This window comes from Hirundo rustica, chromosome 22, assembly GCF_015227805.2.
Source record: "Hirundo rustica isolate bHirRus1 chromosome 22, bHirRus1.pri.v3, whole genome shotgun sequence".
In the NCBI taxonomy this organism is placed as follows: Eukaryota; Metazoa; Chordata; class Aves; order Passeriformes; family Hirundinidae; genus Hirundo; species Hirundo rustica.
Window position 1 is genome coordinate 6,154,301 of NC_053471.1, and position 19,272 is coordinate 6,173,572.

At 61.3% G+C, this 19,272-nt stretch overlaps 1 protein-coding gene across 1 annotated transcript in view; it reads right to left on the reverse strand.

Annotated features, from left to right (window-relative positions):
• Nucleotides 1–19,272, reverse strand: part of AGRN (agrin) — a 104,407-nt gene that overhangs the window by 62,794 nt on the left and 22,341 nt on the right. The window contains exons 3-4 of the mRNA XM_040084464.2: nt 11,619–11,639; nt 1,320–1,367 (exon numbers count right to left, since the gene is read on the reverse strand). Of these exons, the coding sequence (XP_039940398.1) occupies nt 1,320–1,367; nt 11,619–11,639 (69 nt within the window). The remainder of the gene's footprint in view (nt 1–1,319; nt 1,368–11,618; nt 11,640–19,272) is intronic.

A 19,272-nucleotide genomic window follows, 5' to 3' on the forward strand; every position in this document is an offset into this window, starting at 1 on the left:
AGCAACAATCCAGGTTATAACAACCCAGGTTATGAACTGGCTGCTGTTTTCTGCTGGGCTCTTATCTGCCCAGTGAAGCCGGGGAAGAGCCTGCCAGCAAAGGCAGGGGGCTGGAGCCTGGTTTTTAACGGGAACAAAGCTCCTGTGACGGTTTTATCTCAGCCCGGGCTTGCCTTGCCCTGAAATCCAGCAGCTCCTGAAGCAGCTGGCTGATAAGAAGCTCACAAAAAAAAATTCCCCAAAAAATTAAAAGAAAAAAAAAAAAAAAAGCAAACAACAAAACCTAAAGTTCCTCCTCGGCGAAACCGGAGAAAAGGCGGGAGAGGCAATCCAGAGGCAAGGGATAAAGGTGGGATAAAGGTGGGAGAGGCAATCCAGAGGCAAGGGATAAAGGTGGGAGAGGCAATCCAGAGGCAAGGGATAAAGGTGGGAGAGGCAATCCAGAGGCAAGGGATAAAGGTGGGAGAGGCAATCCAGAGGCAAGGATGGCCCAGGGAAAATGCAAGACCACAGGAAATCCAGGTGCTGCCAGGGAAGGACTTTTCCAGCCAGGAAAATCCCTGGAGAAGAGGAGCACTGAGGGACACCTGCCCTCGCTCCTCACCCAAACCCTGCATCCCTGAGCGCTGCCAGGCCGGCCTGGGACCTCAAATCCCCAACACACCAGCGGGTCAGGAGACTTTTTTCCTTTTTCACACCTGAGGGAAAACCATTCCCTTTTTTACCTGAGGGAAAAGCCATTCCCTTTTTTTTTTTTTTTCCTGAGGGAAAGGCCATTCCCCTTTTTTTTTCCCCCTTGAAGGAAAGACCATTCCCTTTTTCCTGAGGAAAAGTCCATTCCTTTTTTTTTTTTCCCTTGAAGGAAAGACCATTCCCATTTTTCCCTTGAAGGAAAGACCATTCCCCTTCTTTCCCTTGAAGGAAAGACCATTCCCATTTTTTTCCCCTAAAATAAAGACCATCCCCATTTTTTCCCCTAAGATAAAGACCATTCCCCTTTTTTCCCCTAAGATAAAGACCATTCCCATTTTTCCCCTTGAAGGAAAAGACCATTCCCATTTTTTCCCCCAAGATAAAGACCATCCCCATTTTTCCCCTGAGATAAAGACCATTCCCATTTTTTTCCCCTAAGATAAAGACCATTCCCATTTTTTCCCCTTGAAGGAAAGACCATTCCCATTTTTTCCCCAGAGATAAAGACCATTCCCCTTCTTTCCCCTGAGATAAAGACCATTCCCGTTTCTCCCTGCAGGAAATTCCACCCCGGCAGGGTCTCCCCTGTCCCCCAGCCCCCCCGGGGGTCCCAGCCGTGCACTCACCATCTCGCGGCGTCGGCGGCGTCTGCGTGAAGTAACTGTTGGGTTTGTCTGCAAGGGAACGAAAACCGGGAGCTGTCAGAGCTCTGCCCGCGCCCGGAGGAGCTGCAGCCGGCAGGGAGAGGCAGGAGCCAGGATCATCCAAACATCTGGTTTGTTTGTTTGTTGTTTTTTTGGGGGGTTTGGGCATGGGTGGAGCGTCTCCCAGGTGGGATTTGGGAGCAGCCTGGCAGGGCTGGGATTGGCCTCAGCCTGTCCTGGGGGTGGTGAGGCCAATCCTGCTGTGGATCACCCCAAAGAGGGAGTCACCAGGTTACCCCGGAGCAGGACACGGCAGGAACGCTCTGAAAAGTGGGAGCTGAGAGCTGCCCTGGGTGCCAGCACGCGTCCCCAAGCACAGAGAGGTGACAGCTGACCCCTGCTTGGGGACCCTGATTCAGCAGGGACAGAGCTGAGCTCCCCTCAGGCTCCAAACCCCACGCTGAACGGGGATCACCCAAAAACGCGGGATCTGGGATGCGGCCAGGGCAGCAGAGCCAGGCTGTGGCAGGGACAGCCCGGCCCCAGCGGGCTCCTGCCCCGCTCCTCCAGGGCATCCCTCTGCTTTTCTAGGGCTTATTCCCAAGCACAACCGCCCCGGGAGAAGCTGCACCTCCCCAAAGCCGGGCTGGAGGATTCCTGGGCTTTTCCAGCCTCAGGGCGGCCCTGGATGATGGGAACCTGGGTGCATCCACACCCAAGGGTGGGACCCACCCCGGCTGCACCGGGGATCAGGTTAACACCAAACCCTCAGGGGAAAAACACAAAACAAAAACAAAAACCACCCGAACAAACCCAGAGAACCCTGTTTTGCTGATTCCTCAAAGCAGGGTCCTGGAGCAGCCCGGGAGCCACGCTTCCCTCTCGTTTACGGGGCTCCAATTCCCAGTTTGCTGGGAGTGGGGGAGCAGCAGAATTCCTCCCAGGAGCTCGTTCTCCAGCCGGGAAAACCCCTGGAGAAAGGGAGCACTGAGGGACACCTGCATCCCTCTCACCCCCAGGGATGACCCTGCATCCCCCTCATCCACAGGGATGATCCTGGAGGGAACAGGGAGCAGCCAGGCAGCTCCACAAACAGATCCATGGGTCAGGAGAACTTTTTCCATGAGGGAAAGGCCATTCCCTTTTTTCCTGAGGGAAAGGCCAGCCCAGGAGAGGCTCCTCCTGTCCCCCAGCCCCTCTGGGCACGGGGACCCAGCTCTGCACCATTCCCAAACCCTCACATCCCCATGGATTGTGTCCATCCAGCAGCTCTTCCCAAACCCTCACATCCCTGTGGATCATCTCCATCCAGCAGCTCTTCCCAAACCCTCACATCCCCGTGGATCATTTCCATCCAGCAGCTCTTCCCAAATCCTCACATCCCTGTGGATCATCTCCATCCAGCAGCTCTTCCCAAATCCTCACATCCCTGTGGATCATCTCCATCCAGCAGCTCTTCCCAAACCCTCACATCCCTGTGGATCATCTCCATCCAGCAGCTCTTCCCAAACCCTCACATCCCTGTGGATCATCTCCATCCAGCAGCTCTTCCCAAACCCTCACATTCCCCTGAATGCATCAATGGATCCGTGGGTCAGGAGACCTTTTTTGTTCCTGAGGGAAAGGCCATTCCCTATTTTCTCCTGAGGGAAAGGCCAGCCAACCAGCCCTTCACCTGCCACCAGCCCTTCCCAAACCCTCACATCCTCAGGATCACCACCAGCCCTTCCCAAACCCTCACATCCTCAGGATCACCACCAGCCCTTCCCAAAGCTTCAAATCCTCAGGATCACCACCAGCCCTTCCCAAACCCTCACATCTCCCTGGATCATATCCATCCACCAGCCCTTCCCAAACCCTCACATCTCCCTGGATCATATCCACCCACCAGCCCTTCCCAAACCCTCACATCCCCCTGGATCATCTCCACCCACCAGCCCTTCCCAAACCCTCACATCCCCCTGGATCATATCCACCCACCAGCCCTTCCCAAACCCTCACACCCCCCGGATCCCCAGCAGGATTTGGGATTTGCCCTCCAGGAGGAGCAGCAGCAGGTGGGAGCCGTGCTGTCCCACGCACCGCCGCCCTCACCCCGCTCCGCTCCCTGTTCCCTGCCAGGGAAAAACAACCGAGGCAGAGCCGCGCCGGGAGCCGCCAATCCCGGGAGGAGGCAGGAGCTCCGGGAGGAACCGAGCCGGCGGGGACACGTACAGTTATTGAGGAAGAGCAGCACGGCGAACCCCAGCGTGGAGGTGGCCAGCAGGATGAGGCAGATGTTGCAGGGGATCATGAAGTAGCGCACCACCAGGGACACCTTGTGCTGGTACAGCCGGTCCCGCTCCAGCGCTGCCGGCGCCGCGGGGTGCTGGCACGCCGTCATGCTGGGCGGCACCGCCTGCCAGAGCGGCCGCGAGGCTGGCGGGGACCCCCCGGCCCTGCGCCCGGATGGGGGCGGTTTTTTTGGGAAGCTCAGGTTTTCCCGGAGGTTCCCATCCCGCCTGGCTCGGGGCGCCTTCAGGAGTTCGTGCCCGGCGGTGCCATGGCGGGGCCGGCCCCGGGGTGTCAAGGCGCAGAAATGGAACGAAAAAACCCCGGCGAGGATCCGAGCGCTCCCAACCCGAGCGCGGCAGGACGAGGACGAGGCGCCGCCGAGGTGGGAATGGCACGGTGACCGCAGCGGGGGCAGCGCTGGGACGGGGACAGCACCAGCACGGGAGCGCTCCAGGGCTGGGAACGTCCCTGTGCTCCGGGATGGGCTCTCGGGTCCTCCGGGATGTCCTCACAGATCCTTCAGGTATCCTCACAGATCCTCCGGGATGTGCTCACAGATCCTCCGGGATGTGCTCTCTTTTAAATCCTACAGGATATTCTCTCCCTCTTTCAGATCCTCCAGGTAATGTCCTCACACAGATCCTCCGGGTAATGTCCTCTCTTAAATCCTCGGGGATATTCTCTCTCTCAGATCCTCCAGGATGTCCTCTCTCTCTCAAATCCTCTGGGATTTTCTCTCTCCCTTTCAGATCCTCCGGGATCTCCTCTCAGATCCTCCGGGATCTCCTCTCTCTCTCATCCACGCCGGCCTCGCTGCGGGATCGCGGAGCTCCCTCCGCTGTCCAGCGGCTCCTCCGGGACGCGTCCGGCAGCCGCCGATCCTCCGCCGCTCCTCGCAGCCGGGAGCGGCCAAAATATTCCAGGAGAGGCCAAAATATTCCGGGAGCAGCCCAAGGACTCCGGGAGCAGCCCAAAATTCTGGAAGCAGCCCTAGGATTCCGGGAGCAGCCCAAAATTCCGAGAGAAGCCCAAGGACTCCGGGAACAACACGAAATCTTGGGAGAAACCCAAGATTCCGGGAGCGGTCCAAGGACTCCGGGAGAAGCCCAAAATTCCGGGAGCAGCTCAGCGGTGCCACGCTCCAGCCGGCGGCAGCCGCTCCCTCTCGCCCTCGCTCAGCTCCGCGGCCGCTCCATCCCCGGGCCGGCCGTGCCCAGCCGAGCCCAGCCCCGGCTCCGCAGCGCCTTCCGAGGCTCGGGCCCGCGGGCAGGGGCCCGGCTGTGCCCGCGGGGCACGGGCACCCCCCGCCCAGGGCAGCGGCCGCTCGCCTCACGCCGCTCGGACATGCCAGCCCTTCCCGGCAGGGCGGCGGCTCCGCCCGGAGCCCGGCATGGAGCGGAGGAGGGAGGGATGGATGGATGGAGGGATGGAGGGATGGAGGGATGGAGGGATGGATCCTCAGTCCCGGAGATCTCCGTGCGCCCCCCGAGCGCGGAAGGAGCCGCGCAGCACCAGACAAGGGAGCGGCGGCGCGGAGCGAGCCCGGAGCTTCCTCCCTCCCCTCCGCCCGCCCCTCGGCCCGACCCCGGCGAGGGGAGGGGGCAGCGCGGCGAAGCCCCCCGAGCGCCGGGCGGCCAACAAAGGGGAGCGGGGGCGCAGGGGCGCGGCGCGCACAAAGAGCGGGGGCGGCGGGGGTCGCGCAGGAGCCGCTCCCTCCCCCCGGACGAGGCGTGGGCAGCGCGGGGCGCGGCGAGGGGACCCCCCAGAACCCCCCCAGGACGTGCAGGGAGGGGTGGGAGGGCTCAGCTCGCCGGCCCAGCCCTTCCGCCCACCCGAGATGCCGGGAGGCGGAGAAAGCGCTCGCACCTCCGCCGGTATCGCCCACGCCCCCCGAGAGACCCCCGGGAAGAGCAGGGAAAGAAAAAAAAAAAAAAAGAAAAAACAAACAAACAAACAAAAATCCCCGGGTATTGTTTTTTGGGACGTTTTTGGCGAGGGAGGGGCAGGGGCTGAGAGCAGCGGCCCCAAAATCGGTGTGGGGGGAAGGAGCAGGGATTGAAGCGCTCCCTCCCTGGAGAGCTCCTGCCCTCCTCCCGCCTTCCTCGGGGCTGCGCGCAGGGATGGGGAAGCCACAGCGAGGTCAGGGCCAACAATGGGGTGAGAGCCCCGCCACCGCCCCCGGGGCACAAAGGACAAAGCCAGGAGCTGTCCCTGAGCTGGAGGCTCCGCCGGGACCGGCGTTCCTGGCCGAGCACCGGCACACGGGGCTCAGCGCGTCCTTCCCCGCGGCTGGAACGGCATTCCTGGCTGGAACGGCGCTCCTGGGGCACCGGGAGCTGCTGGATCGCTCCTCAGCCACCACAGCCGAGCTCTGGCCAGGGGCAGCTCCGGAGGATGCCAGAAAAGCTGCAGAGGGGCTGGCAGCGCCCAGCAGGACCGCGAGGGACCCTCCAGCCCCTCCCGGGACACACGGACACCGTGCGGGGAGCTCCCGGCTCTCCCCGGATCCGGGAGCTTCCCCCTCTCCCTCTGGGGTGCCCGGGCTCCATCGAGGGGAGCTGCTCCGGGTTCCTGTTCTCCACCTGGATTCCTGCTCCTCCCCTGGATTCCTGCTCCCCACCCCTCCAAAAGGAACACCTTGGGAGAGCAGCCTTTGCCCGGGGCGGGTTCCCCTCCCAGGAATCCTCCCCTCGGCTTGGCAGCGCACCTGCAGCCCCCGGGACGCGGGGATTCAGGAATGCGCCCAGCCTCGCCTCCCACGGGGACACCTGGGGGGCGCTGGGTGGTCCCGCGGCCTCAGGGCGCCGCGGGAGCCCGCGGGTCCCTGTGGGATGGGCACGAGTCGTCCCCCTGCTCCTCTCCGAGGGCTGGGAGCACCCCGAGGCGCAATTCCAAGGGAAACAGAGAAAAGAGAGGGAAAAAAACCTCAAAGTAATGTCCTGGAGATTGCTGCTCTTTAAACCTGCCTCAGTCCCTGCAACCTGCTCCTGCTCCTGCCTCCTTCCGGTGCCTTCCATCCTCCCCATCCCAGCTCCTCCTCCCTTCCCAGCACACGGGTCCCAAATTCCTGCCCGATGGCCCCACCCGGGCCCTGTCGTGGTCGAGACGGCCACAGCCCTCGAGAGGCTCCTTTAAAAACTTCGGGAGATCTCAAGCGCCAGCGCCTCGTTACCCAAACGCCTTTCGTGCCCTTTGTACATCGCGGTCCCCCAGCAGCCCCGCACAGCTCCAGCTCCTTCTCCGGCAGCTCCAGCTCGCTGTTTCCTGTCCCTTGTACCGTGTCTTGCCTTCCCTGTCCCTCACACGGCCTCCTGTCCCTTCCTCCTCCTCACAGCACGGCCAGCAAACCCCAGCTGACCTCTCCAGCAGCTCCCCCATCGCTCTTTTATCACGCACAGCTCGGAGGGCAGCGCCGCTCCCACCCTCGGGTAATTAACACAGCTGCAGGGCAACAGGGGCGAGAGTGCCCCCAGCCCCACCTCGGCCTGTCCTCCCACCGGGCTCTGCCCTGTGACACCTCCTGACACATCCCTGTCCCCTCCTGAGCCATCCCTGTCCCCTCCTGAGCCATCCCTGTCCCCGCCTGAGCCATCCCTGTCCCCTCCTGTCCCCGCCTGAGCCATCCCTGACCCCTCCTGTCCCATCCCTGTCCCCTCCTGACACATCCCTGTCCCCTCCTGACACATCCCTGTCCCCGCCTGAGCCATCCCTGTCCCCGCCTGAGCCATCCCTGTCCCCTCCTGTCCCATCCCTGTCCCCTCCTGTCCCATCCCTGTCCCCTCCTGAGCCATCCCTGACCCCTCCTGTCCCATCCCTGTCCCCTCCTGACACATCCCTGTCCCCACCTGAGCCATCCCTCCATGCAAATAAAAATAAAATCATCTCCCGGCTAATCCACATCCCCCTGCCCGGATTTATTTAATTTCCCCCCTGGAAGCGTTCCGTGCATCCCGGGTTTCCAGATCCACACCCCCAAAAAGGCGAGCTGCTTCGGGAGATGATTGACAGCTGTCAGTCACCCCCTGCTCCGGCTGATTCCCCGCCTGCCTCGGCTCCCGCTGATCCTGCTCGGCAGGGAGAAAACCGGGATTTATCCCACGGCCCCCGCTGCCTGCAGAGCCATTTTCTGCTTCCCCCCGGGAGGAGGAGGAGGAGGAGGAGTTGGGAGCCTGCGAAAGGCGCTCGCTCCCTCTCCCTCTCCCTCTCCCTCTCCCTCTCCCTCTCCCTCTCCCCATCCCCTCCCCGCAGTTTTCCCGGCTAATTGCCGGCGCTCAAGGAGAGGGGAGCGGGCGCGGGAGGAAAGCGGGGATTTTTAATTTTAATTATTTCGTTTAACACTCGGCAGGGCCCGGCGCGGCTCCCCGCGGAGCGGCGCTCGGAGATGAAGAGCTTTTACAGCTTCTCCGCGGGAGAGGAGCGGGCGGGGTAATTCACACCATTCCCATAAACATTCCCGATGAGCAGCCCCAATAAACATTCCCAATAAACACCGCCGCTGCGGGGAGCGCTGGCTGCCTCTCCCGCATTTCTGGGTTTTTACCCCTGCTTTAAAACGCAAGCAGATCCAACGCTGGATCCACGCAGCGGCTTTCCAGATGTGCTCAGGGACGGGAAAAAAAAAATCCCTGGAAAAGGGATGGGAAAACTCCAGGATGGGGGACTCCAGATCCCCTCTCCCAGCCCAGCAGACCCTTCCCCAGCGAGACCCCACAAATCCCAGCCGGCAGCGGGGGGAGGTTCTGCTGCCTCTGCCTCGACCCGAAATCCAGAAAACCCACCCGAGCTCCGCAGGCAGAGCTTGGAGGATCTGCCTTGTCCCTAAATCCAGAAAAACCCACCGATTCCCACAGGCAGAGCTTGGAGGATCTGCCTCGCCCCGAAATCCAGAAAACCCACCCGAGCTCCGCAGGCAGAGCTTGGAGGGTCTGCCTTGTCCCTAAATCCAGAAAAACCACCGGAGATCCGCAGGCAGAGCTTGGAGGATCTGCCTTGTCCCTAAATCCAGAAAACCCCAGCTGAGCTCTGCAGCAGAGCTTGGAGGGTCTGCCTTGTCCCGAAATCCAGAAAAAACCCACCGATCTCTGCAGGCAGAGCTTGGAGGATCTGCCTCGCCCCAAAATCCAGAAAAACCCACCCGAGCTCCGCAGGCAGAGCTTGGAGGATCTGCCTCGTCCCTAAATCCAGAAAACCCACCGATTCCCACAGGCAGAGCTTGGAGGGTCTGCAAGGAGCCAGCGCTGTCCCAAAGGGAGGACGCAGCAAAGCCAGAGCCCCCCAGGGACGGGAGGCGTCTCCCCGCAATTCCCGGAGCCGCGGGACTCGGAGCATCCCGGAGCCGAGCTGCTGCCCCGGGCACGGCTGGCACGCAGCGCTGGCAGCGCGCTCCCGCCCGGAACCCGCCGCTCCAGAGGATTTTCCAGAGCGGGGAAGCGAATCCGGGATTTCGCAGCCCGAGCCGGCGGCGCCTTGCCCAGCCCCGGCCGCGCTCGGGATCGACGCTGGAACAGCGGGGCAGGGACGGGGACAAAGCCCAGAGTGTCCTCAACAGCGGCCAGGAGAGAGAGAAAGGCACGGCAGGGGACAGGTGACAAACAACAGAGTGTCCCCTGTCCTCAACAGGAGTCCAGAGAGGCATGGCAGGGGACAGGTGACAAACAACAGAGTGTCCCCTGTCCTCAACAGGAGTCCAGAGAGGCACGGCAGGGGACAGGTGACAAACAACAGTGTCCCCTGGCCACAGCAGCCAGGAGAGACAGGCACAGCAGGGCAGGGATGGGGACAAAACCCAGAGTGTCCCCTGCCCGGAGCCAGGAGAGGCACAGCAGGGGACAGGTGACAAATCCCTGAGGGTGTCCCCTGTCCTGAACAGGAGCCAGGAGAGGCACAGCAGGGCAGGGATGGTGACAAATTCCCAGTGTCCCCTGTCCTCAACAGCGGCCAGGAGAGAGGCACAGCGATGGGGACAAATCCCTGAGGGTGTCCCCTGTCCTGAACAGGAGCCGGGAGAGGCACAGCAGGGGACAGGTGACAAATCCCTGAGGGTGTCCCCTGTCCGGAGCCGGGAGAGGCACAGCAGGGCCGGGGACAGGTGACAGAGCCCCGGTGTCCCCAGTCCCGGCGCTCCGGGAGCGGGGCCGCGCCGGCGGGGCAGCGGCAGCCGAGGCGTCCCCGCTCCTCCGCGGGCTCCACCGCCACCTGCCGCCCCTCCCGGGCCCCTGCCGCCGCCAGGAACTCCGGCCGAGCTGCGGAGGGAGCGCAGCAGAGCCCGGAGCAGCTCCCCGGACAGGGATGGGCTGCCCGGAGCAGCTGCGGGGAGGAAGGGACAAAAAAATGGGGACAAAAAATGGCGACAAAAAAAGGGGACAAAAAAAGGGGGACAAACGGGACCTTTCCAACGCTTCCAGATCGCACCCAGAGGGGCTTTAGGGCTGGAGGGGGACATTCCCAGGAATCCAAACCCTTTTTTCCAGCTGGGGGAGCCAAGGGCAGCCAGCCCGCAGCTCCTGCGCTGCCACCACCGGGGTGGCACCGCCTGGCAGCCGGGCAGGGCGGAGCCCCCTGTCCCCCGGGAGCCGCGCAGGATTCCCGGGATCCGTGAGGAGCTCGGGAAGCAGCAGCCAGCAGAGGATGCTGTCGGCTCGGGAAAAAAAACCAACGAAACAAACTTCCCTGCGCTGCTCCCGCAGCGGCCAGCGCGGTTTCCCAGGGAATTTCGTGTCCCCGTGTCCCCTGGGCAGCGCCCTGGCAGCGGGACACGCTTCCAGCTGAACCCGCGGGATCATTCCCGGCGCAGCCCAGGGATTGGCACAGCCAGGGGCGCGGGAGGGAGGAAACCCGGGAGCGGCGGGTTGATCCAGCTGCCACCGCGGCTCCCGGTTCAATCCCGTCTCCTCGGCCCCTTGGCACCCCAGGGCAGCGCTGGCACAGCTTTGTCCCAACCCCACACCACCCCAAAAAGCTGCTCTGGGGTCGGCTGTGACCCTAAAAGCCTTGGGGTGAGCACAGGAGCTCCAGAGTGGGGAGAAAAAGAGCTCCAGCCCCAAATCTGGGGTGCAGCCAGTTCAACCCCTTCTCCTCGGCTCCTCTGGCAGCTGAGCTGGCACAGCTTCGTCCCACCCCACACCACCCCAAAAAGCTGCTCTGGGGTCAGCTGTGACCCTAAAAGCTCCGGGGTGAGCAGAAAAGCGGGAAGAGCACCAGCTCCAGCCCCAAATCTGGGGTGCAGCCAGTTCAATCCCTTCTCCTCGGCTCCTGTAGCTGTCCTCCAGCCCTGGACACTTCCAGGGATGGGGCAGCGTCTCTGGGCACGCTGTGCCAGCGCTTTTCCACCCTCACCGTGAAATTTCCATTATTCCATCGGGTCTAAACCCGCCCTCCTCCAGCCTAAACCCATCCCCTGCCCCACCTCTCCGGCTTTTCCCCGGAAATTCCCGAGGAATCGCTCTGCCCCGCACCTGGAGCTCCCCAGCTCAGCCAGGACCACGACGGGAATTCCCTGGCTGGGAAAACAGCCCCCAGATCCGCCCCCGGAGCAGCCCAGTCCTCCCAGTTTGAGCTCCCAGAGCGCCGCCCGCCCTCCCCATGCCGCCGGTGGAGAGGAGAGGAGGATGAGGATGAGGATGAGGATGAGGATGAGGAGGAGGAGGATGAGGATGAGGAGGAGGAGGAGGAGGAGGATGAGGATGAGGAGGAGGATGAGGATGAGGATGAGGAGGATGAGGCGAGCGCCACGGGAGCCCCCAGATCACAGTCACAGCGCCCCGAGGGTGGGGACAAACCCCGAGGGGGAGGAGGGGACAGCCGGGAGCCCCCCAAAACGGGGATCCAACAGTTGGGCCCCCGGGGAGGCTCCCGCTGCTCCGGCACACCCCGAGGGATGGGATGAGGGTGGCGGGGGCTAAACCAGCCAGGCTGGATGGCGGATGGAGAAAAATGGGAATTTTGGTGGTTTTTTTTTTGTGGTGTTTGTTTTTTTTTTTTTTTTGGCGTGACGACCCCACCACTTACCGGCGAGAAGCTTCCTATGTTCTTTAGAAAGCAGGGGAGGAGAAAAAGGAGAGAAGAAATAGAGTTAGAAGCAGGAAAAAAAACCCCAGGAGCAGCCCCAAAAGCTTTCCTCCTCCCCGAGCCCCCTCCGCCGCCTGGGGCACTTCCAGATGTCTCTCCCAGCCCTTTTTCCAGCCTGGAAACCCTTTGGAATTCTTGGTGCCCGTTCCCAGCGATCCGGATCTCACGGGTAAGAAGCAGGAGGAAGTCTGAGGGAGCAGAGCTCCGGGCGCTTTTCCCACCTGCAGCAGGTCCTGGAAGGGAATGCAGGGCCAAGGATGTCCCTGGGGACACCCACGGCGCCCAGATCCAGCCGGGAAGGGCCGGGGACAGAGGGACAGCAGGAACGGCACTGCCGCCATCGCTTCCAGCACGGGAACAGGCTGAACTCATCCCAAAAATCCCAACCCTTCCCCTGCTAGCCCTCACCTCAGGAGCTCGCTGCCATCCCCACCTCCCAGCACACGGATCCCAACGCGCTGCAGCGGCACGGGGAGCTCCCAAACCCGCGGGCAGCCGGGAACCGGCCGGATCCCGCTGATCCCGCTGATCCCACAGGCGGCAACAGCAAATCCCGGCAAAAACCAGGGGCGGGAACGCCCCCGGGACACCAAAGGCGTGCCAGGCACTGCTCAAATCCCAGCAGGAACGTCCCAGCGGTGACCCCTGAGCGCCCCGAGCACCCCGGGGCCGGCGCTGCGAGGAGATGGGGGAGCGTCCCAGGCAGGGCCAAGCGTTACCCTGAGTGGTTTTTCTGAGTTTCTTTATTAGCCTTTTGATTTTCATAAATGGAGTCACATCTTTTAGTTACTGTACAATATTAAGAGCAGTTTTCTACCTTTTCCCACAGATGTAGCATAAACAAATCCTTTGTTTTTCATTCTCTGTCCTTTGTTTGCATGTTTCTAACCTGAAAACAATTGTAACTGACAATTCATCTGGCCACTGAGGCTGAGGGGTGGAAACCCCAAAAAGCCAATCTTCTGCTGGACCCACAAATGTATAAAAAGTGAAAAAATAAACAAAGGGGTCTCTTTGCTCTTTCAGCTGGGAGCTGGATCAGAAGAACCTCTGCGAAAATCTCTTGTCTGCGTGTGATTTCTTTGTGTGTCTCGGTGACAGCCAAGAGCTCAGAACTCAAACGGACGAAGAGGGGGAGTTAAAAAAACATGGATTATTGCTTTCCAGCGCTTTGCCGCTGCGCCGCGCGGAGCACAGCGAGCAGAGACAGAGGGGTCCCGGCCACGCCAGCAGGCTCAGAAATAAATCCAGGAATGCCACAGCCCTGCCTCACATTCCTATCCCCTGGGACCCCTGGAGGAGCCCTGGGATCCCCTGGGATCGGCACGGCACCGCCCCGGGGCGGCCCGGACAAGGCGACACCGGCCCAAGGCCAGCGGGGAGGAGCTGGGACAGCGGGGACACCACGGGACAGCCGGGGGCAGAGCTCAGATCCCGCGGAATTCCCGAACTTCCCCGGCATTCCAGAACTTCCCCGGCATTTCCAAACTTCCCCCGGCATTCCAGAACTTCCCCAGCATTTCCAAACTTCCCCCATCATTCCAGAACTTCTCCAGCATTTCCGAACCTCCCCTGGCATTCCCGAACTTCTCCAGCATTTCCGAACCTCCCCCGGCATTCCAGAACTTCTCCAGCATTTCTGAACTTCCCCCCGCATTCCAGAACTTCTCCAGCATTTCCGAACTTCCCCGGCATTCCAGAACTTCCCCAGCATTTCCGAACTTCCCCCGGCATTCCAGAACTTCCCCAGCATTTCTGAACTTCCCCGGCATTCCCGAACTTCTCTGTCATTCCCAAACTCCCCCGGCATTCCAGAACTTCTCCAGCATTTCTGAACTTCCCCTGGCATTCCAGAACTTCTCCAGCATTTCCGAACTTCCCCCAGCATTCCAGAACTTCTCCAGCATTCCCAAACTTCCCCCGGCATTCCAGAACTTCTCTGTCATTCCCAAACTCCCCCGGCATTCCCAAACTTCTCCGGCATTCCCAAATTCCTTCGGCATCGGTGCCGCCTCCCGGCACGATCCAAACCCCGGTGTTTCCTGGGATCCAGGGAGAAGCAGGACAAGGAGGAGACGGAGCTGCCTGGCCAGGACCCCACGGGATTCCCAAATTCAGGGAATGGGAACTGCAGCTCTGTGGCGCCGGGATGGGCCAAATCCCAAATGCGGGAGAGCGCAGGGAACGGGATTGGGATGCTCTGGGAGCGCTGCTGGTGCTGCTTTAGGGGCAGGGAACGGGATCCAGAAGGGTTAAAGGGCCTTGGGATGGCCACACTGGACACTTGACCACGGGCCGAGGGTCACTCACGGGGACACCAGACCGGCCACACCCACCCGCGGCTCGGGATGGACACTGCAGCCCCTTCCCACACAATTCCCATCCATCCCATAGATCCCTGTTCCTTGGAGACCCCACAGCCAGACTGGACACTTGACCCCACGGAGCCACAACCCAGGGGTGACTCCTGGAGAGTCCAGACTGCTCCTGTGCTCGGTCACACCCACCCGCGGCTCCGGATGGACGCTCCAGCCCCTTCCCACACAATTCCCGTCCATCCCATAGATCCCTGTTCCTTGGAGACCCCCACAGCCAGACTGGACACTTGACCCCACAGAGCCACGGGCCAAGGATGACTCCAGACCCACCCACGGCTCTGGACGGACGCTCCAGCCCCTTCCCACACAATTCCCGTCCATCCCGCTGTTCCACAGCCCCAGGCCCAGCAGGGCTCACTCGCTCCCCTCCGATTCCCAGAACAAAAGTGCGACCGAGCCGAGCCAGCCCCGAGCCTGAGCCTCCTTTCAGCTCCCGCAGAATTCCCCCGGCTTTGATCCTCCCCTTCACGGAGCTGCGGCTCCGTGGGGCGGCTGGGAACTCCAGGGAGCGCGGAAAAGGAGTGTGTTGTAATGTTCTAGCCCGGATTCAATAAAACAAAAACCCGAGAGGAGAGCGGGAGGCTCCGCTCCAAGGTCAGGCACTCGGCCGTGGCAGAAGCACACTCGGAGCAGGGAATAATTCCTGGGAAGTGAGGCAGGGCAGGAGGGCACTGCTGGGGGATTCCGTGTGGGAGCAAAGCTGCTCTTCCCTGCTTTCCCCTTCCCTGCTTTTCCCTTCCTTTCTTTTACTTTCCCTTCTTTTCACTTCCCTGCTTTCCCCTTCCCTGCTTTTCCCTCCCCTTCTTTTACTTCCCTGATTTTCCCTCCTCTGTTTTTTCCTTCCCTCCCTTTCCCTTCCCCACTTTTCCCTCCCTTGATTTTCCCTTTCCTTGCTTTTCCCTCCCCTCCTTTACCCTCCCCTGATCTTCCCTTTTCCCTTCCCCTGCTTTCCCCTTCTTCTGCTTTCCCCTTCCCTTCTTTTCCCTTTTCCCTCCTCCTCCCTTTCCCTGCTTTTCCCTCCCCTGCTTTCCCCTTCCCTTCTTTTCCCTCCCGTTTTTCCCTTTTCCCTCCTCCTCCCTTTCCTTGATTTTCCCTCCCTGCTTTTCCCTTCCTCGCATTTCCTCTCCCTCTCGTCCCGAGGCAGCCGTGCCCTTGGCTCACGGCCGCTGTCGGGGAATGGGATGGGGGCGGATATCGGGCCCCCGGGAGCGCCCAGAACCAGGACGAGGGGCTGGAAAAAGTCAGGAGAGCCGCAAAGGGCTCCGGGGAATTTCACCTCGAAATCCCCGAGCGGAGTTTCTCCCTTTGCCTCGCGCCTGCCGATGACTTCAGGATTTTTTATTTTATTTTATTTTTTTTTCCCTGAAGTCTGGGGCGCGCTTTTGTTAATTACACGCTAATTACAGCCACTCTCAAAAGCAGATCAATCAGCATCAGCACCAAACACGCCACCCCGCCTCGCCGCAGCGCCCAGATTTCGGGATTGGGAGTCGGGCTGGGAGCTCGGGAGCATCCCCAGAGGGATGAGGGAGAGGGAGGGACCGGGATTCCCCCGCACCTTCCTCCCTCCCTTCCCAAGCTCTGCGAGTCCCCGAAACGCCGCCAGGATTGAAACCAGATGTGTAGGAAGCGTCTCATTAGCGGTAATTGCTTCGCCAGGATTTGAGGTTTTCCCCTCTCTGCCACCAGCGCCACCGAGAACACTCGGAAGGAGCCGCCGTGGGCCCGGGACGAGGGGAAAAAAAAAACCAAAAAAAAACCCCAAAAAACCCCCTCGAGGCAGAGTTTGTGCTGCACAAACGTTTGGGATTTCGGGCAGGGGAAGTTTGTTCAGGCGGGGCAGGCAGCAGGCTGAGGGATCTCAAAGCGTCCCGGAGGATTAAGCTGGAAAAACCCCGCCTAAATCCCACTTTCCTGCCTCACCGCGGCCCAACGAGTCGTGAAATGGGTTCACGGTTGAGCCCCTGGCACCCTCCCGGCTTCCAGAGGGGGAGAAGAGGCGCGGGACGCCGCAGGAATTCCTTCCCCGCAGCTCCGGGATGCGGCGGCGGCTCCAGGGCTGGACCGGACCGAGCCAAGGAATCAGAGCGGGCAGGGAGCAGGCTCGGAGCAGGGACACCCGGACCCAGGCGGGTCCCAGCATTTCCCGGGGGCTGGATGGGATCCAAGGCCTTTCCGTGGCATCCGGAGCCCTTCTCCCCCTGCTCCGCGCCAGTTCCCGGCACCAGGTGCGATTTCCCACCTGTCCCTAAAATCAGCTCTTTGTTCCCGGGCCGGGTTCCCGCTCCTCCGCAGAAAACCGTCGGAGGATTCCCAAAGCGCGGCTCGGATCCCGCCGCCGGGCTGAGCCCTCCTCGGGGCGCGGAGCCGTCCTGCTGCCCCGCAGCCCCTCCGGGGACCGAGCTGCGCCCGGCCCCGCTGAGGGCACGGGGCTGGGAGGCGATCACAGCCAGAAAACCCCGGGGAGCGGCTCCCCACATCCCAAACCCCGCCAGGACCCCGCTGAGGGGACGGGGCTGGGAGGCGATTACAGCCAGAAAACCCCGGGGAGCGGCTCCCCGCATCCCAAACCCCGCCAGGACCCCGCTCCAGGCCCCCTCAGGAACCGACCCAGCCTTCTGTCACTTTGTCACCTCACCGAGCGCGACAGCCCTGACCCCGGTGCCACCCCCGACAGCGGGGACGGCCCCGGGGACCCCGACCCCGGTGCCAGGAGCAGAGCCCGGCCCCGGGGCCGCTCCGTCCCCGCAGCCCTGGGGACAAAGGCGCCTTTGGTGGCCGGTGTCACCCCCTCCTCCCCGGGAGGGGACACAGCCCAAAGGAGGAGCCGCTCCCGGGCGGTTTTTCGGGGGGAGCGGCACAGCCGCAGCCCGCGGAGCTCCTCGGGCTCCTCCTCGGGCGGGGTCCCCTCGTCCCCGGCGCAGCCCCCGGCGCTCGCACAAAAGGCCGCTTGTGTTTTCTGGGAAGGGAGCCAGGGCCGGCAGCTCCCGGCAGCGGGAATCAAAGCCCCGTTTGTGCTGCCGAGCCCCCGAGCAGCGCCGGGGCACCCGCGGAGGGAGGCGAGGCCGGAGCAGCCTCTGCTGGGCTCGGCGGCAGCGCCGCGCACAGATGGGGACGGCGGGACGGGAGCCAGCCGTGTCCCGGGAAAAGCTGTGCCAGCGGCACGGGAGGGGCTCCAGGATCCCCCAAAAAACCCTTCCCTGGCCGGGTCGGGAGGTGGGAATGGAGCCGGGATGGATCCCTGCGTGGAGAGCCCCAAATCGCTCCTGGGATCCGCTCCCACGGGGAATTCTGTGAGCTCACATTCCCAGCCCCCATCCCACAGGGGGGAGCCGGTCTGGGGCTGAGGTTATTCCACAGGGATAGAGCCATGGATGGGCTCCAGGATCCCGATAAACCTTGGCAGGTCAGGAATTGGGAATGATTTCCCAGGCCAGGATGGATCCCTGCTCCACCATTCCAGCACGGAGAACCCAAATCCCTCCTAGGATCAGGGAATTCTGTGAGCCCACATTCCCGGCTCCGATCCCACCGGCTGGAGGCTGGAGGGAGGCAGTCCGGGGTTTATCCCCAAGGACAGAGCCATGGGTGGGCTCCAGGATCCCCAAAACCCCTTCCCTTCCCAGATCAGGAACCGGGAATGATGTCCAGGCCAGGATGGATCCCTGCTCCACCATTCCAGCATTATGGAGACCCCCCAAACCCCCCCCGCTGCTGGCACAGATCTGGTGATGCTGGAACGGGATCAAGCTCCCACCGGGAATTCTCAGAGCCCGCATTCCCAGCACTGACCCCGCCCCTTCGCCCTGCTCCAGGCAGCGCATCCCAAACTTCCCCAAATCCCTCGTCCCCAGCACCAGAGCCTTTCCAAACGTCCCCTTTTCCCTGCGCTGGAGGGAGACGCAAATCCCCGCAGGAATCCCCTTTTCCTTTGCTCTTTTCGCCGCTTTAAAGTCTCTTTTCCGCTGTCCTGAATAATTGACGGGAACATGAAAATTTAAAGCCTTTCAAGATTCCATTAAAATTCATTCCCTCTCCCTCTGGAGGATTGCCGTTGCCCATGTAGGGCAGCTGCCTCCCTTCCCGGGGTTCAACTCCAGACAAGATTCCCTCGGAATTGTTTCATGGAGACCCCGAAATAATTTCCTGCACCCCTCTCGGTCACCTGCTCGTCCCATCCCATCCCATCCCATCCCATCCCATCCCATCCCATCCCATCCCATCCCATCCCATCCCATCCCAGCAGCAATCCCGCAGTTCTGCCTCCTCCATCCCTGAATTCCCAGAGCGGGATAACGGGATCCAGGACTGCAGCCCCTCATCCCCTTCCTCACAGGGATTTTGGGATGGGATCTCCAAAATCCCTCATCCCCAGCTACTCCTGTTTCTCATCCCATCTTCCCTGAGCCCCGGGAATGAAGGCTGGGATCTGCCAGCAGGAGAAATCCTGATAAATCCTAATAATCCCAATAAATCCTAATAAACCTGGTCCCTTCCAGGATGCCCGCTCCTCGGCACACTGGGAATACTGGGAAGCGCTGGGAGAGCAGCACGGAATGGCTTTGGAGAAATGTGGGATTCTCAGGGGATGCTGCCCAGGGAATCTCCATCCCTGGAAATGTCCCAAAACCCTCCGGAGGTGGCACTGGGGGTTTGGATTCCTCGGCCTGGGGGCGCTTTTCCAGCCTCAGTAATTCCACGATCCTGGGATCTGAAAGGTCTTTTTCCGACCTGAACAGGTTCTGTGAGCTTAGAGGCCTTTTCCAGCCTTAGGAATTCCATGATTTTACAAAGGGCTGGGCCCGTTCCCTTCCTAACGCTGACCCACCGCACCCCATCAAAATTCCCAGGAAAGGAGCGACCCTGGCCCAGGAAATCTAAGACAGACGGCCATGGATTCAGGAATTTGTCATCTCTTTTTGTATGGCAAGGCTCCAAATTGTCATTGAAAGGCAAAAACTGTGCTTCCCTGGAGCATCTGTGAGGAGGAGGGAAAACTGAGGAATAACCTAAGGAATAACCGAGGAATAACCAAGGAATAACCAAGGAGTAACCAAGGAATAACCTAAGGAATAACCTAAGGAATAACCTAAGGAATAACCAAGGAATAACCTAAGGAATAACCGAGGAACAACCAAAGAATAACCGAGGAATAACCGAGGAATAACCAAGGAATAACAAAGGAGTAACCAAGGAATAACCAAGGAACAACCTGA